The following is a 16538-nucleotide window of genomic DNA, read 5'->3' on the forward strand; positions in this document are numbered from 1 at the left end:
CATTACATCTAGACCTGGAGGGAGAGGCGGAGGTGCCTTACCACCTACAAGCATCTTAGAGAAAACAGCGAAACTGAGGCTCACTGTTTTGTGGACTTTCCCAAGATCACATACTGTAGGACACAGAGTGAGAATCAGACCTGGAACTCTTTATGTGCACTTGTCCTAGCACGCTCCCCTACAGGGACATGCCTGTGTGGACACCAACATGGACTCAGCTGGGCCAGGAAAGGGAAGGAAGATGCCTAAGCTTAGAGACAACATTGCTTGTCCACATTCTTGTGTACTGACCTCAGCTCCAGAAAGTAGGGGCATCTTTCTAATATATCTCAACGACATGTGCCATAAAGGCAAAGCCATGAGCAGAGGCCCTGGTGGAGACCCATGTGCACCTGGTATGGAGGACTTGTGTGTTGTGTGCCAGCGTGCACTACACTTCACCTGGCCAAGGCTTCTGTCTGGCCTAGGGTATGACTGTGCCTAAAAGCTGGACCCACTGCTTCAAGAAAGGTGGCCAAGCCTGAAAAGGGCAGCAATGCCACCTGAGAGATAAAGGGTGGAGACAGCTCTAGGGAGGTCTTTTAGATGGCGTCTAAAGTAAAACGATTTGAGAGTGTTTTGAAATGAAGTCAACTATTCTTCAAGCACCAGCATCTCCTCCTCTGAGTCAGTGGCCAGAACACTGCTTGCATCTCTGAAGCCAGAGATGGCCATCCACATCAGGAGGGATCATGCTCACAAAAGCCTTTCCAACTGATACCAGGCTTTCTCGTCTACCTCTCCTGATAGCTTTCTCCCTGCCGGTGAGGGGGATGCAGGACGCAATTCAGCATGAGTTCCCTGGTCCCTGATAACCAACAAACAGGGACACTACTTTTACAAACTTGAATTTCAAACTTTAGAGACAATACCTATGTTCTTCTCTCCCTACTGAATTCTCACAGTTTTTAAAAAAGTGACAGTTAATTCTCATACCCTGAAACATATCATCTTGATGATTCACCTTATAAAACCAGTCTACCCTCTAAGCCAGTGCTGTCCAACAGAACTTTCTACAGTGAGATAAATATTCTAAACCTATGCCATTCAATACAGTAGTCACCAGTCACATGTAGCCACGGAGTACCTGAAATGTGGCTAGTGCGACTGAGGAAATAAATTTTCAATTTTATTTTATTTCAGTTCATTTCCATTTTAAATGGCCACACTGGCCAGTGACTATAACAGTGGGCAGCACAGCTCTGCGCCCTCACTTTTTTAGGGCAGGCCACCACCACATTCCAAAGTTACCCATGTGGCCTGTTAACACTATTTCAATCTGGCAAACTGATGAGCTGAAACATTATGCTGGCTCCAGAAGAAAAGCACCTTTAAAAACGGCAATCAAAGAAACTGAGAATGGGTATGATACACCTTCACTGCAGTGCTCCAGGAAGATGTCTGAACTATAACAGGGTTCCCCCAGGTGCAAGGGGCAGCATAGTGGCTGGGCAGGCCTATATGACAAAATAAAGCTGGGCCCCTAGGGTATTAACCTGTATCTCTGAAAATGTGGGGGGTGGGGAGTAGGATCATCAGATGTCATAGTATGCTAAAATTACCAAATAAAATAAATATCCTAATAGTCATTTTATTATAAGCCTCCAAAAAATTAACTGTAGGAATTAGGTGCTCCTTGCCCTCCTAAAAAATCCCTCCACACAGACCATTCCAAGAGCTCTTTCTGAGTCTTCAGCAGCCTAAGCCTCATGTCCGCAGAGCTTGAAGAAGAGCTGACTGGCTGGCTGGCAGGCAGGCCGCCTGCCCTGCTCTAAACTAATCTGTGGCACAGGTGAAAGACAAAACACACCTACCGAGTATGCAGAGGCAAAAAGCTTTCTCTGTGCCTATAACAACAGGAGTTTGTTCCAAGTTGTCAATCTTAAAGAACAAGACAACCAAAGGCCTCTCCGTCAAGCAGAACCCATGGAAAGTCCAACAGCCTCTCATATCCCCTGCCCCTCCTGCTGGTTCCTCTTCAAAAGCCTGCTCCCTTCAGAGACAGTCACTTATCATGCCAGAGGTCCCACACTTTTTCCTTCTCTCTCTCTCTCACAATACGCACACACACACCGGACATCTATAACTGCACAACACTAGGGCACCTGTGGTGCCTCATCAGAGAACTGAAGGGAACCGTATTAACACACTGCATGTCAAAAGCCCAGTGCGGGGACCTCGGCCATTTTCCCATGGGACAGTGGAAGCTAAGTCTTTTAGCTCACAAAGGCCCCGGATGTTTAGGGGAACCCAAGACAGGCAATTTACAATCTTTCCTACTGCATCTGGGCCTGTGTTACCATTTACTAAGCTTTGAAATGAATATGAAGGCAGAAGCGGTCACTTCTCATATTTGCATGATAGCCCTTCCCAGAGCGAGCAGCAGGGGCACACAAAGGAAGAAACAGGACACACTTTTCATCTGTGCCATAAAAGAGCAAGGGTAAAATCATCCCTGGCTCTCAGCCAACATCACCACCTGGAGAGACTGTACTGTATCCAAGCACCTCCATTTGACTGCTGGGCACATGTTTGAGGAATAAGGTCTGAAGACGGCATTGGGGTCTGCTTTCCTACATGTTCCTCTCCTAGGAGATAAATGTCTTACAGGGACATGGCCTTACCTGTTCTCTAACCAGCTGTACCAACCACACAGCCCATAGCTGGAACACGTGACCAAATTATGCAGCAAGCCAGAGATTAGCAACACAATCCTCAGCTATACGCTACCCGAAACGCCCACCAAATGGAAAAAAAGGACACTAAATTTCTCAAGAGAGAAAACATGTAAGTCAACAGGAGGAGAGGCCTTGCCCAGGTCTGGAGGCAAAATTAGCTCCATCACAGACTGATTTCAGAGGCTTACCTGGAGTCACCATCCTGGTCCTCAGCATGATCTCCTCCTGTGTTGTTGACAGCATATCTGCTAAGAGGTTTATCTGAGTGAAGGCAAAAAGGAGACAATGACTAAGAAAATAGGATCCATCCAAATATAGGAGGCTTTATGGAACCATTAAAAGTGATGGTCTCTAAAATGTGGTATCTACATACAACATTGATCAGCCATAAAAAGGAATGAAGTTCTGACACATGCTACAATGTGGATGAACTTGAAAACATTATACTAAGAAAAAGAAACCAGACATAAAAGGACAAATATTGCACTTACATGAAATATCTACAATAGGCAAATTCAAAGAGATAGAAAGTAGATTAGAGGTTACCGGAGGCTGAGGGCAGGAGAAATGACGAGTTATTGCTTGGTTACAAGTTTCATTTGGGGTAATGAAAAATCTTGAAAATAGACAAGTGGTGCTGGTTGTACAATATGCGATTAATGCCACTGAATTATGCACTTAAAAATGGTTAAAATGGCAAATTTTTTATATTTTTTAACCATAATAAAAAAATTTTTCAAAAAAAACTATGGTTTCCAAGAATTTGCAACATAATAAATATTTTTGCTATTATTAAGCTAGAAAAAATTGATATGTATACACACACACATACACACATACCATCTCAGTGTATGACATCAACTAGGTTGGAAAAAGCACAGGCAAAAGAAAGAATGTTTAAATGTCCATATACCAATATTCTTCACATACACAAAAAACAATACTTTACCCGAGTAATAAAGTTTAAAGACCTAAGGGTAAACTTAAGAAGTTCGCCATGGACAAGTTCTTCATGCACAAGAGGCCCATAAAGAAAATGGAAATACGAATAAAGGAGACAAGAATGAATAGAAAACATTCTCGAATGAGAAGATTCAACATAAAGATACCCTTTCTGCCCAGTTAATTAACATGTTTAAAATGACCTCCAAAACTACACCAGAGGCTTGAGAGTGGGGCCTAACACGGTCAATCCTAACATTTACAGGGAAAAGTAATCAAGAACTGCCTTATAACGTTGAAAAAGAAAAGTAATGACAGTGACTAATCCTGATAGTATAACACAGTATAAAGTAATAATAATTTATCGGTGTGGAACCCACACATAAATCAACGAGAGAGAGAAGGTCAAAAATAAACCCAAATAAACATGGGAATTTAGTATGTGATCACTGGGGGCAAGTGAATTATTCTACAAAAAGATGTTGGGACTAGGTCATATGGAAGAGAAAACTGTTAGCTCTTGAACCAATCACTCCCCAGCTGTGGGGCCCCATGTTCCCACGTCCTTCCTCACCCATCACAGTGCCTGCTAAACAGGGCCCCCGGAGGCAAACAAGAGGAACACACACGACTTTCAGCAAGTGCCCCAAAAATAACAGCTCCTACTAGGAGCTTTTGCCTTACACCAAGATAAACATATTTAAAAACAAGACAACAAATGTTTGAAAGGAAAACACGAGGGGCTCTTTTTGTTAATACTGGAGAGCAGAAGGCCTTTCAATGTATGACAAAACTCAGAAACTACAAAGGAATAGACTGAAAACGTGACTCCATTCAAATCAATACTCTGTGTGGCAAAAACTACAGAAAGGCAAACTGGCTAAGATGTTCAGCTTTGTCACAAAGGACGTTTTATCCTGAATATATAACAAGCTCCTTTCAAATCTATAAGGAAAAAAATCAAACAACCCGAGTGGGAATTAGGAGAGTTTATGAATAGGTCATTCACTAAAAAGAAAATCCAACTGACTCTAAAAACAGGAAAACATGCTCTCAATCCTAGATAAATGCACATTAAAACTATCACTGACAATTTTTGACCTATCTCATTAACAAAGACAGAAAAATCTGATTAAAAATAAATATGCTCATTATATTCCTTAGATCCAACCATCCCACTTCTGGGAATGATTCTACATTCTGCAAAATGATAATATATACAGAAAGGACATTCTCACTGTTTATATTAGCAAAAGATTGGAAACAATTTAAATGCCCATCAACAGAGGACGGAATAAATAAATCCCATTACTCTGATTGTAATTCTAAATCTATATCCAAGATGTAAAATGAAAATGAAAACAGGGCAGAACAGTGTGTCTAGTGTTCACTTGTGCTTACAAAGTTAAATAATGTGTATATATGCTTGTATTTACACAGAAGATTCTGGAATGATGCACAGGAAAATGGTAGCAGTTGAGGAAATGGGTGGCTGGTAGTCAGTATGGAAAAGAACTTTCTTTTCATAATCTAAACCCCTTTGTACCTTTAAAACTTTGTACCAGATTAATAAATTTAAAAGCAATTTTAAAACAAAATATAAATTACAAACTGAACATTCATGATAGTGAAAAACTACAAGTAACCTCAATGCCTATCCACAGCAGCTGTATGCTACAACTAAGAATGAGGATGATCTGTTTAACATTTCAGAAAGTGCTCCAAGTTATACTGTTCAATAGAAAAAAGAGCCATTGCAGAACAATGCATTTATGTGAGGAAAAAAATCCCAAAACGATACACTATTTTTCTACAGATACACAGTTGGTGTCTATGTACAGGAGGTTACAATCACTAAAATGGTCATCGGTTATCCAGTTATCTGTACATGTGGAAAATTGGAGGTAGGTGGTTCAAAGAAAACTTCAGAGGTTCTGTAATTTCATATTTTTTTCAAGCTGAATACATTCACATGTCAAAAAAAAATAATAATAAACAGAGCCATTTTAAAATGCCTCTGGAGCTGCCATCCCAGAGGAATTGCCATGCATGCCTTATGCCTCAGACCTTTGGAATGTTAAAACAGGGCAATGTAACTTTTGAACTGGGCCTAATCAACCTTGTGCCTCAAAGAACTGACTGCAAAGATAACAAGAAAGCAGATTATTATGACTATCTGATGATTACCAGACTGAAAATTAACAGTTTAGATTTAACATCATTGTTATCTGACCAACAGAAATGCCTTCTTTCTATTGATGTAATTATTTCCCTTCTCTTTCTCATAAATAACTATTGCCTTGTCTCCTAATCAGAACACTACCTGGTCTTCCGGGTTCCCACCCGAATCTGTGGATCCTGAACAGCTCTTATCGATCTCAAACAAATACTTGTGACCTCTCACTTTGACTTTTATTTTTAGGGTAATACAAAGTACTTATATATTGTTTTAAAGTCTGCAAACACTGATAAAATGTTAGCAATAGTGGCTTTGGCATGTTGATTTTTTTTTCCTGTTTCTTTTCACTTTTCTACACTTTCCAAATAGTACTCTATAATGAGTAGGCATCGACTTTATGATCAGGAAAAGTAAAAAGTAAAGGACTTGAATTCTAACGTGCGAGGCGGTGAGGGAAAGGGGGCCCTGCGTCTGGGGTCTTTGAGTGCTGCCGCCAGGCGCATGCGGGAGCTCCAGGCCCGCTGCCCAGCGCTCACTTACTTGTCTGGGAGGCCGGGTGCTCCTGGCTTCTCTGGAAGGGGTACCTGAACAGCAGTTTATTGCCCCTGCTCCCCGAGCTCACCAAAATCACGCTGATGGGGCTAGTGTTGTCCCCCATCCTACCCGGGGGCGGGGAGCCAAAGGAAGACGGGGAGGGAGTGAAGGGCTGGAGGGGCTCTGAGGAGAACGGGCGGGGGGGGGGTAGGGGGGGCGGTGCTGAAAAGGACGCGCCGGGGAAGGTGCGGAGCTCTGAGGAGGCCCTGTGGAGAACGGGCCAGGGAGGCGCGGGAGGGTGGGGGAGGGACTGAGGAAAATGCTCCCGGGACTGGAGGAGGGGGTCTCCGAGGAGTACGGGCCGGGGTCAGGGCATGAAGGGACCTGACAGGGACGCGACCGAGGCCACGGAAACGACCAGCGCGGAGAGCCAGGCCGACGTAGCAAGCACAACAGTCAGCAAACATACGCGCTAGCTAGCGCGTCCCGCGGAGCTGGGGAGACTTCCGCCGCAGGAGCAGGCAAAAGCACAGAAAGTGCTGTGCGCGGGGCCAGGAGCGTTTGCGCAGCCGCGGACGGCCATGTGCGCACGCGCGGGGCTGTCCTTTCGGGGGAGGGACTACAAGTGCAAGTGCGCGCTGGCCCGCCCCCTTCCTGCTTGAGAAGAAGAGAACCTCCCACCAGTGTGTAAGGCCTCTGGGACTCTGTCAGCCCTGGGGTTAAAGGCAGCTGTCTTTAAATGTTACTTTCTTCATGTTAAAAGTAACACTTGGTTTGGGCAGAAAATATGAACTTAACAAATATAACGTACTAAAATAAAATTTTAAAAGAATCGCTTCAGTGAATCATAGACCTAAATGTAAGAGCTAATACTGTAAAAATCTTACGAAAAAACAGCGGTAAATACTCGTAACCTTGGACTGGGCAACGATTACTTAGGTATGACACCAAATGTGCAAGCGACTAAAGAAAACATTACTTGAGCTTTATCAAATTGAATACTTTTGTGCTTTAAAGGACACCACCAGGAAAGTAAGAAGCACTCACAGAATAGGAGAAAATATTTACAATTCATATATCTGATGAGGGAATTGTATCCAGATATATTTTTTAAATAAACTCTTACACTCAACAATAAAAAGAAATAACTAACTGAAAAGTATGCAAAGGAAGCAAATTAATAGTTCTCCAAAGAATATAGACAAATGGCCAAGAAGCACATGAAAAGATGCCCAACATCATTATTCATTAGGGTAATGCAAATCAAAACCAAAAAGAGATACCACATCATACCAACTAAAATGGCTATAATAAAAAAGACAAAATAACAAGTGTTGCCGGGAAGGTAGAGAAATTGGAATCTACACATTGCTGGAGGGAATGTGAAATGGTGCAGCTACTGTGGAAAACAGTCTGGCAGTTCCTCGAAGGTTAAATGTAGAATTCCCATACGACTCAACTATTCCATTCCTAGGTATATACCTAAGAGAAATGAAATCATAAGCCCACACAAAAACTTGCATGTTCATAGCAATATTATTCACAATAGCCAAAAAGTGCAAACAAGCCAAATGCCCAACAGCTGATGAGTGGTTGAATAAAATATGGTATAATCCATACAATGGAATAGTATTCAGTCATAAAAAGGAATGAGGTACAGACTCATGAATGAACTTTGAAAAAATACTTAGTGTATGATTCCAATTATATAAATGTCCATAATAGGCAAATCCATAGGGATAAGAAACAGTTTAGGTTGTCTAGGGCTGCAGTAGTTGGGGGCATGTGACTGCTAATGGGTATGGGGTTTCTTTTGGGGTGATAAATGTTCTAAATTTGATTGTGGTGATGGTTGCACAACAGTATACTACTAATTGCACACCTTAAATTGATGAACTTTATGGTATGTGACTTATATCTCAATACAGCTCTTTTTAAAAAGTCAAAACAATCACCCCACCCACCCCATCTCAGTCTTCCGCAGGAGGTGATTGTAGTTAACAGTCTACTGTAGCTGTTGCCAAATCTTTCCCAAGCACCTCAAATGCATGAGAGCATAACCATTTGACTAAAGGATAAGCATTTTCTTTGCTGAAATAAGCTTCTTGCACTGAAGCTGACATAAATGGATTTTGCAAGACAGATTTGTGGGTTAAACATGCCAAAGCAAAGGGTACATGCATTTGAAATGCCTCAGGCATTATCAACAAACGCATTGCCCTACACAGGGCTACATAGCATTGACTTTTTTTTCTCCAAAATTCCCCAAAAGGAAAATGGTGTCTTATCCTAAGTTGCATTTCTTTCATTATTACTAAGGTAGAGAACTGTACCACTTAATTATTTGCCAGTGTCTTTTTTTTCCTTATGAGTTGTTTGTCTTTCTTTGATGGTTTGGATGTGTTCTCCTTGTGAGAGATAGTTAGTTACTCTCTATTAAGATTCTTCAAGCCTTTTTTCCCAGTATGGTATGTTTTGAGATTATGTATAATCAAAAGATTTTGGAGTTCTCCTACAGTTCCCAGGAGTGTCCCTGGAATGGAAATAAGGACACAGAAGAAGGTGAGGCTGGGAGGGCTGGGCAGATGGGGTAGAGGGAGCCCACTGTTTGGGGGGATGGCTGGCTGTGGTAATGAAGACCTCCCCAAAGGGGCACCAGATATCTGCAGGTCTCCTGACTCCTTCCTCCAACTTCTCTGGGTCATGCTGCTACTCCATCAGACAGTCTCAGATCCCCCAAAACCTGGAGAAGCAAGTCTGGTGTCCAGGGGCTCCAGGGTGGCTGTCTCTGGGCTAGGGGAAGGCCCAGGCTTGGAGGAACCCACCATTCCCTGATTACCTCCTCAGAGCCCACCTTCTGCCGGCAACCTTCACAAGAGCATTCACTGTTTATTTTTCGGGCTATATGGTTAATGTCTTTTCATTGTAACACACACTGGAATCCATGAAAGATGAAGGGAGATCACCAGGATCCTGGCCCACAGCGGTCCTAGAAACATCCCTTCCCATGCTGCCTTCCCAAGCCTCAGATGGGGGAATGCCCAGGGTTGGACTAGAGCTAGTAAAGATCCGAATCCCACACCACCCTCACCAGCAGCAGCTCAGTGTCCACATTTGTCGACTTCATTGGGCTATAACAGAAATCAGAGCTAGTCGTCACTCCCTGGACAGTCCAGCCTGGTGCCAGCAGCCAGAGGGACTCTAGGGTGGGCTGGCTGTGCTTTGGGCCTCAGGTTCCCCACCAGTAACAGGATCAGGAGCAGGTGGGCTCTAAGTGCAATCATAGCTTGAAGCTCTCACACTGTCTCCTGGACAATGATATGCACAGGGCCAAACTTCACTCACTGCAGGTCTTCCCTGTGAACACCCACACCTCTAAATTCTCATTTTAAATTTATATAACTCTTCCATAACCTCCCTTTTTAAGGTAAGTGGATTCTTGAAATCCAAAACTCTCAACTCTTCCTCCTAGCTTGGGTTCCCCGCCCACCCCCCAGGGAAGATTAGGAGGCCACTTGGACAGCTAGGCCTTATCAGTCCTGCCATTCAGTCTGGGCCCTACAGAGCCACCACCATCTGTCAGAGGGCTAGGTGGGGCTCAAGGACCCTATCTCAGACTCACTTCCACACCTCCACCTTTTCTGGTGCAGTGTTCCTTCCCTGGAGTAATAAGTCACCCACAATAGTAACTACAATAGTCTTGAATTGGTGATGTCATTATCCTTCCTAACAGTGAGGTGGAGGCTGCTCTAACCCCCACTCAAAAGGTTAAAACAGTGAAACTTGGACTCACAATATTAATTAGCCTCCCCAGGGTCACCCAAGGGATGCTCTCAGGGGAGGGTCTGCAGACCCCTGTCTCCGCTGAGTGACCAGGGCCCCTATGAGTTCAGCTCCAACTACACAAGCCAGAACAGGCCTGGGGCTTCAAATTCTGCCTGGAGCCCAGAAAGTCTCAGTATCCTGGAGCACAGGCTTGGGATCCTTGTGTCATAAGAAACCAAGGCCCAGAGACAGAAGAGACTTGCCAGACCTCCAAAGAGCCAGCAGCCTGGCCTACTCCTCTCCCACTGGGACTGAGTCCTTCCTCTGCTGGAACTTTGAACATGTTTCATGAACTTCCTGAGCCTCCATTTCCATATCTTAAAGCATGTAATGATGATAACAAAACTTCTTTCACAGAGAGCTGTGAGGGTCACAGCCCATCATGAAGAGTATCTGGTACAATGTTCAGGATTTAGAAAGCACTCGATAACTATCAGCTAAAACCAGACACCAGACCTCAGCTCACAACCACACAAAATCAGTCCAAGGGACACTGTCACCCAACTCAAAACACCAAACAGTAAAAGTTCTTAGAATGGTAATATAGACAGTTCTGTACACCTCAGTATTTGGCAAATGCTTATTTTGCTTTTTTAAAAATTGAAGTGAAATTTGCATAATATAAAATTAACCATTTTTACATGCAAAAAAATGAAACTGGACCACCTTCTTACACCATAAACAGGAATAAACTCAAATGTAAGGGCCAAAACCATTAAACTTCTAAAAGAAAACATAAGCAGTAAACTCTCTGATATTGTTATTAGTAACTTTTTTCAGCTATATCTCTTTGAACAAGAGAAACAAAAGAAAATAAATAAATGACTTTGTTAAACTGAAAAGGTTTTGCCTAGCAAAAAAAAAAAAAAAAAAAAGAATCGACAAAACAAAAGACAGTGTACTGAATGGGAGAAGATATTTGCCTATGATACATCTGACAAGGGGTTAATATCCAAAATTAAAAAGAACTCATACAATTCAAAAACAACAAAAAACAATCCAATTAAAAAAATGGACAGAAGACCCGAAAAGATATTTCTCCAAAGAGGAAATACAGATGGACAATAGACATATGAAAAGATGCTCAAGGTCACTAATCATCAGAGAAACACAAATTAAAACCGCAATGAGACATCACTTCACACCTGTCAGATTGGCTATCATTAATAAATCAAAAACAACAAGAGTTGGTGAGGATGTGGAAAAAAGGGATCCCTCCTACACTTTTGGTGGTATTGCAAATTGGTGCAGCCACTATGGAAAATAGTTTAGAGGTTCCCTAAAAAATTAGAAATAGAACTACCTTTCGATTGAGCACCTGCACTTCTGGGTATTTGTCTAAAGAAAACCAAAACACTAGTTCATAAAGATCTATACACTCCTATGTTCATGGCAGCTCTATGTACAATAGCCAAGATATGGAAGCAACTTAAGTGTCCATCAATAGACGAATGGATAAAGAAGTTATGGTATGTATATACAGTAGAATATTACTCGGCCATAAAAAATTAAATCGTACCATTTGCAACAACATGGATGGACCTAGAGAGTATTGTATTGAGTGAAATAAGTCAGACAGAGAAAGAAAAACCATATGATTTCACTTATATGTAGAATCTAAGGAACAAAAGAAACAAACAAACTAAACCGGTAATATACAAACTGGTGATTGCCAGAGGGGAGGAAGATTGGGGTACTGAGTGAGAAGGTGAAAAGATGAAGTACAAATTAGTAGTTACAAAACAGTCATGGGGATATAGAATACAGCAAAGGGAGTATAGTCACTATTATTGTAATGGCTGTGTGCAGTACCAGATGAGTGCTAGAGTAATGGCGGGTAGAGACCACTTCATAAATTCATAAATGTCTAACCATTGTACTATGTATTTAAAATTAATATAAAATAATTTTTAAAGTCACAGCAATTAAAGCCACAATACTTTAAAAATATTAACCATTTTAAAGGGAAAAATTTAGTAGCATTTTGTGTGTTCTCAACATTGTACAACCATTATCACAATCTAGTTCCAGAATATTTTCATCATCCCCAAAGGAAACCTAGTACCCATTATATAATTGCTGCCGATTCCTTCCCTGCCCCCAGCTCCTGGCACCCACTTATCCATTTTCTGTCTCTATGGATTTGCCTATTCTGGATATTTCATATAAATGGAATCATATAATACATGGTATTTTGTGTCCAGCCTGTTCACTTACAATAATGTTTTCGAGGTTCATCCATGTTGTAATGTGTCACTGCTTCATTTTTATGGTTGAATAATATTTTATTGTGTAGATACACACCATATTTTTTTTTATCCATTCATGCATTGATGGGCAGTGAGTGGGGTTCCACCTTTTTAATGCAGTCACTAACTTTGACTGCACTGAAATTATAAACTTCTGTTCAACCAAAAATAGCATTAGGAGGCGGAGGCAAACTACACCATTAAAGGCAATATGACACATTAAACTAACAAAGAACTTGTAGCCAGAATGAGACTACGAAAAGGTGGCAGGTGGGAGTTTTTTTAGGTGATGGAGCTATTGCGTATCCTGATTTTGGTGGAGGTTGCATGACTCTATAAACATGTCAAAATTCACAGAGAAGTACAGTAAAAAAAAAAAAAGTCCATTTCATTGTATGTTAAAATTAAAAGAGATATTTGCCTCATTATATTAAAATGATATGGTGAGCAATATTGCAATCCCTAATAGCACATATTAGAAAAATTCTCTTTTATTGAACAAGCTTCTCAGGGGATGACCTGGTAGGACCTATTTCCTTAGCAATAGGTGGGCAAAACCATTGCTTTCTCAGAGGAAATCCAGGAATCATGGAGCCAAAGGGGAGGGGACTGACATGTGGCCAGGGTGGGCAGCTGCAGGATTACATCAAGGAGTGGTTCAGGCAGCACAGGGCATGTTCCAGCTGGAGGAGAGTATGTCTTAGGCCCTGCTTCTCTGGATTCCCTCATTTTGTGATTCTTAAATGGACAAAAAGACAGGGCAGAGCTGGGCTGCAAATGCAGGCATGACCTTCCGGGCTGGCTGGGCCCCTATCTCTGTTGGACTCTGGTCAGGCTGTGGCCACCGCCCCCGCTAAGGCCCAACAAGGTTAGTAGGAGTGATAGCACTTCACCCCACCTGTCTCTTCAGGCTCTGACCATTGTCACTGGATCTGATAAGAGATCCTACTCCCATGGCCCCCTTCTCTCTCCCGATCAATGTGCACAGCCGGGCCCCCACCCCAGTTCTGTGTATATAAGGGGATCCTGGGGGCTGAGCACCATGGAGGCCAGTCCCATGCTCACTCAGCTCCAGTTCGGCCATCAGCATGTCTCTGACCAAGTCTGAGAGGACCGTCATCATGTCCATGTGGGGCAAGATCTCCACACAGGCAGATGCCATCGGCACTGAGGCCCTGGAAAGGTGAGTGTCAGATGGGCTGGGGTGGGGCCAGGTAGGCAACAACGTGGGGTTACTGAGGACAAGGGACAGTGAGGAGAGTTCAGTGAGAAGGAATCAATGAGTATAAGTGGTGGTCATTGGAGGTCAGTGAGCAGGAAGAGTAGGTGGATGGGAAGGGGAGATGAGAACTGTGTCTTTCACACTTGGCCCATCACACAAATCTTCACAAATATCTGTGGAATGAATGAATGAATGAATGAATGAACGAACTAATAACTGAAAGATGGGGCCGTGAGGGTGAGATAGTGTGTGCCATACTGGAGCCTGGGGCAATGGGATTCAGTACTGATCCTGTCTTTATTTAACCGTGAATTTTCTGCATTAATATTTATGTTTTAAAATATTGCGTTAAAATATGAGTTATCCTGACTGCTGGGTTTTTCCGTGCCTCTTAAGTTTTGTGCCCAAGGCTAAGGCCGCACTGGCCTCATCAGGTCAGGCTCTCGTCACCCCCCCAACCCCTCCCGCAGACTCTTCGCCAGCTACCCTCAGACCAAGACCTACTTCCCGCACTTCGACCTGCACCCGGGCTCGGCGCAGCTGCGCCTGCACGGTTCCAAGGTGGTGGCCGCCGTGGGCGAAGCGGTCAAGAGCATCGACAACATCGCCGGCGCCCTGTCCAAGCTGAGCGAGCTGCACGCCTACGTCCTGCGCGTGGACCCCGTCAACTTCAAGGTGGGCGCGGGAGCCGGGGCGGGGGGCCCCAGTAGGGTCAGGACGGAGGCGGGACCCCGATGCAAGAGCGGCAGGGTCTCCGCTCCCACCCAGGGAACACCCAGCCCTGAGCGCTGAGCCGCCCTCCCACCCCTCAGCTCCTGTCCCACTGTCTGCTGGTCACGGTGGCCTCGCACTTCCCCGCCGACTTCACGGCCGACGCCCACGCCGCCTGGGACAAGTTTCTGTCTATCGTATCCAACGTCCTGACCGAGAAGTACCGCTGAGCGCAGTCACCGGACCCCGGAGGACAGGCCGCGACCCCTCCGCTGTGCTAGGGGACTTCTCAACCCCTTTCTCCCTGGTGACGCGCCAATAAAGAAATTAAAGTATAACTCGCCTCCGTGGTCACTGAGGCCATCATGGGGTGGGGGGCCGCAGAGGTGGAGGGGTGGGCCTCGGGGTCTCCAGGAGGGCTGTAGGAATTCTTCGCACTGACCCCAGGGTCTCTCAGAGGGCAAAGGGCAGCACTCTAGTCTTGGAGGGTACTTGGGCTCCAGGCGGGGGGTGGAAAGGGTGCCCGCTGCTTCACTTCTGCAGCACGGCTGGAGCCCACGGCCCCTCCGGCTCTCCCTGGGTCCCACCGTGTTACTCTTTCTTCTTGCTCCGGAATTTTGACTATTTCCTAGTTTATGCCGCGGGAAAATAAAGCGTAATGAATACATACATTCACTCATTCATTCACCCACCCATTCATTGCCCCTTCCATTAAACAAACACGTATTGGCACAGAAGATACCCCAACATTTTCCTAGGCTGTGAATACAACAGCTAAAATCAGCAAAGCCCTGTGCTCCACGGAGCTGACAATCTACTGAGGGGTAAAGACATAATATATAATCAGATCACAGTTCACGGAAATAAAGAAGGAAAAAGAGGCCCAACCTTGCTTGTAATAAGAGAAATGCAAATTAACACTACTCTAAAAATAAAACCTCACTGAGATCCAGTTCTCATCTAACTGATAAGCAAATCAAGGTTTTGACCACACTCTGCTGGCGGCCCCTCCTACCTGGCCATAGAAGCAGGACATGGATACACAAAGCCACTGGGGCAGCTTAGTTTGCTAAAGACTAGGAAAAACGGAGTCCATCATGAGCACTGATTGAATAAACCATAAACATGCACAGGACAGAGAAGTGTGAACTGGAAGAGATGGAGACAATTTCTAATATTGGCTGCGAAGTGATAGCCAGGATTTGTTGAGTAGAAAAGAAAATAGAAAATAGAATGGCGTATATATGACAAGGTAACTTATCTGTAAGAAAGGAGGGGAAATACATGATTGTGTACATTTGTGCACATGTGTGTGAATATGTTCATCACCCTGTGTTTGCACTTGAAAATGTGCATGTGTTTACGTGGGTCTTTGCTTATTTTTGCGAAAAGAAACCGTAGAAGAATAAAGCAGAAATGATTACAAGTGATAGAGCGGGTGGGAATGAAGAGGTAGGATGGGGGGCCTCTTCTGAGTCTAATTCTACATAGTTTCGAACTTTGAATCATGTAAATATTTTACATCATCAAAAATAGAATTAAGAAGAGCAAAAAATGGGAACATCAAAGTTGAAAACCAACTTAAACGAACCTGTGAAAGAGTGTAGTAAATAATCATTGGAAATAAGAATTGTTCCTGAAGAACTTCTGAACACTGTACTGTACCTTGGCTGTGACCAAAAGAACTGCAAAGAAATTCTAACATTTACTCAGTAGTTTAGTGGTTGTAATAACACAGATATTGTAATTTTATAAACTTTTATTTTGAAACATTTTCAATCCACAAAAATACCCTGCAAGAATAAGACAAAGATGGAGAAATAGGGGCAACTGCTAGTGGGTACAGTGTTTCTTTTGGGGTGATGAAAATATTCTAAATTTGATGGTGGTGATGGTTACACAACACTATGACTATACTAAAAACCATTGAATTGTACACTTTAAGTGGGTGAACTATATGGTATGCGAATTATATCTCAATACATCTATAGAGTAAATAAGAAGACAAAACACTCCCAAATATTATTCACCAAGGTTCCCTGATTGTTAATATTTCACCACATTTGTCTTCGCTTGCTCTTTTTTTTTGAGCCACTTGAGTGTAGGATGCAGACATGATTTCCCTTTAGTGCCCTTAATTATCTGTGTATTTCCTGGAA

General features: G+C 43.3%; 2 protein-coding genes across 5 annotated transcripts in view; one reads left to right on the forward strand and one right to left on the reverse strand.

Annotated features, from left to right (window-relative positions):
* The window catches only part of NPRL3 (NPR3 like, GATOR1 complex subunit), a 35424-nt gene extending 28510 nt beyond the window's left edge, over positions 1 to 6914 (reverse strand). For 2 of the 4 annotated variants that reach the window (XM_039884700.1, XM_039884699.1), the window contains exons 1-2: positions 6379 to 6912; positions 2906 to 2978 (exon numbers count right to left, since the gene is read on the reverse strand). In XM_039884700.1, the coding sequence (XP_039740634.1) occupies positions 2906 to 2978; positions 6379 to 6496 (191 nt within the window). In that variant the 5' untranslated portion in view covers positions 6497 to 6912. Of the gene's footprint in view, positions 1 to 2905; positions 2979 to 6378 lie in introns of all 4 variants that reach the window. The other 2 variants (XM_039884697.1, XM_039884698.1) reach the window with 2 other exon arrangements.
* A 6619-nt stretch (positions 6915 to 13533) lies between these two features.
* HBZ (hemoglobin subunit zeta) lies at positions 13534 to 14609 on the forward strand. Its single transcript, XM_039884737.1, has 3 exons — positions 13534 to 13629; positions 14139 to 14343; positions 14481 to 14609. The coding sequence occupies exons 1-3, from the start codon at positions 13535 to 13537 to the stop codon at positions 14607 to 14609; spliced, it is 429 nt and encodes a 142-aa protein (XP_039740671.1). The 5' UTR covers position 13534.
* The last annotated feature ends 1929 nt before the right edge of the window (positions 14610 to 16538 follow it).

The sequence above is a fragment of the Pteropus medius genome, unplaced genomic scaffold (genome assembly GCF_902729225.1).
Source record: "Pteropus medius unplaced genomic scaffold, Ma_sr-lr_union100, whole genome shotgun sequence".
Taxonomy (NCBI): Eukaryota; Metazoa; Chordata; class Mammalia; order Chiroptera; family Pteropodidae; genus Pteropus; species Pteropus medius.

Coding starts and splice junctions, on each gene's coding strand:
- HBZ (XM_039884737.1), top strand. CDS start 13,535: ATGTCTCTGACCAAGTCTGAGAGGACCGTCATCATGTCCATGTGGGGC. Junction 13,630..14,138: donor GGCACTGAGGCCCTGGAAAG/GTGAGTGTCAGA, acceptor CCCCTCCCGCAG/ACTCTTCGCCAGCTACCCTC. Junction 14,344..14,480: donor TGGACCCCGTCAACTTCAAG/GTGGGCGCGGGA, acceptor CCCACCCCTCAG/CTCCTGTCCCACTGTCTGCT.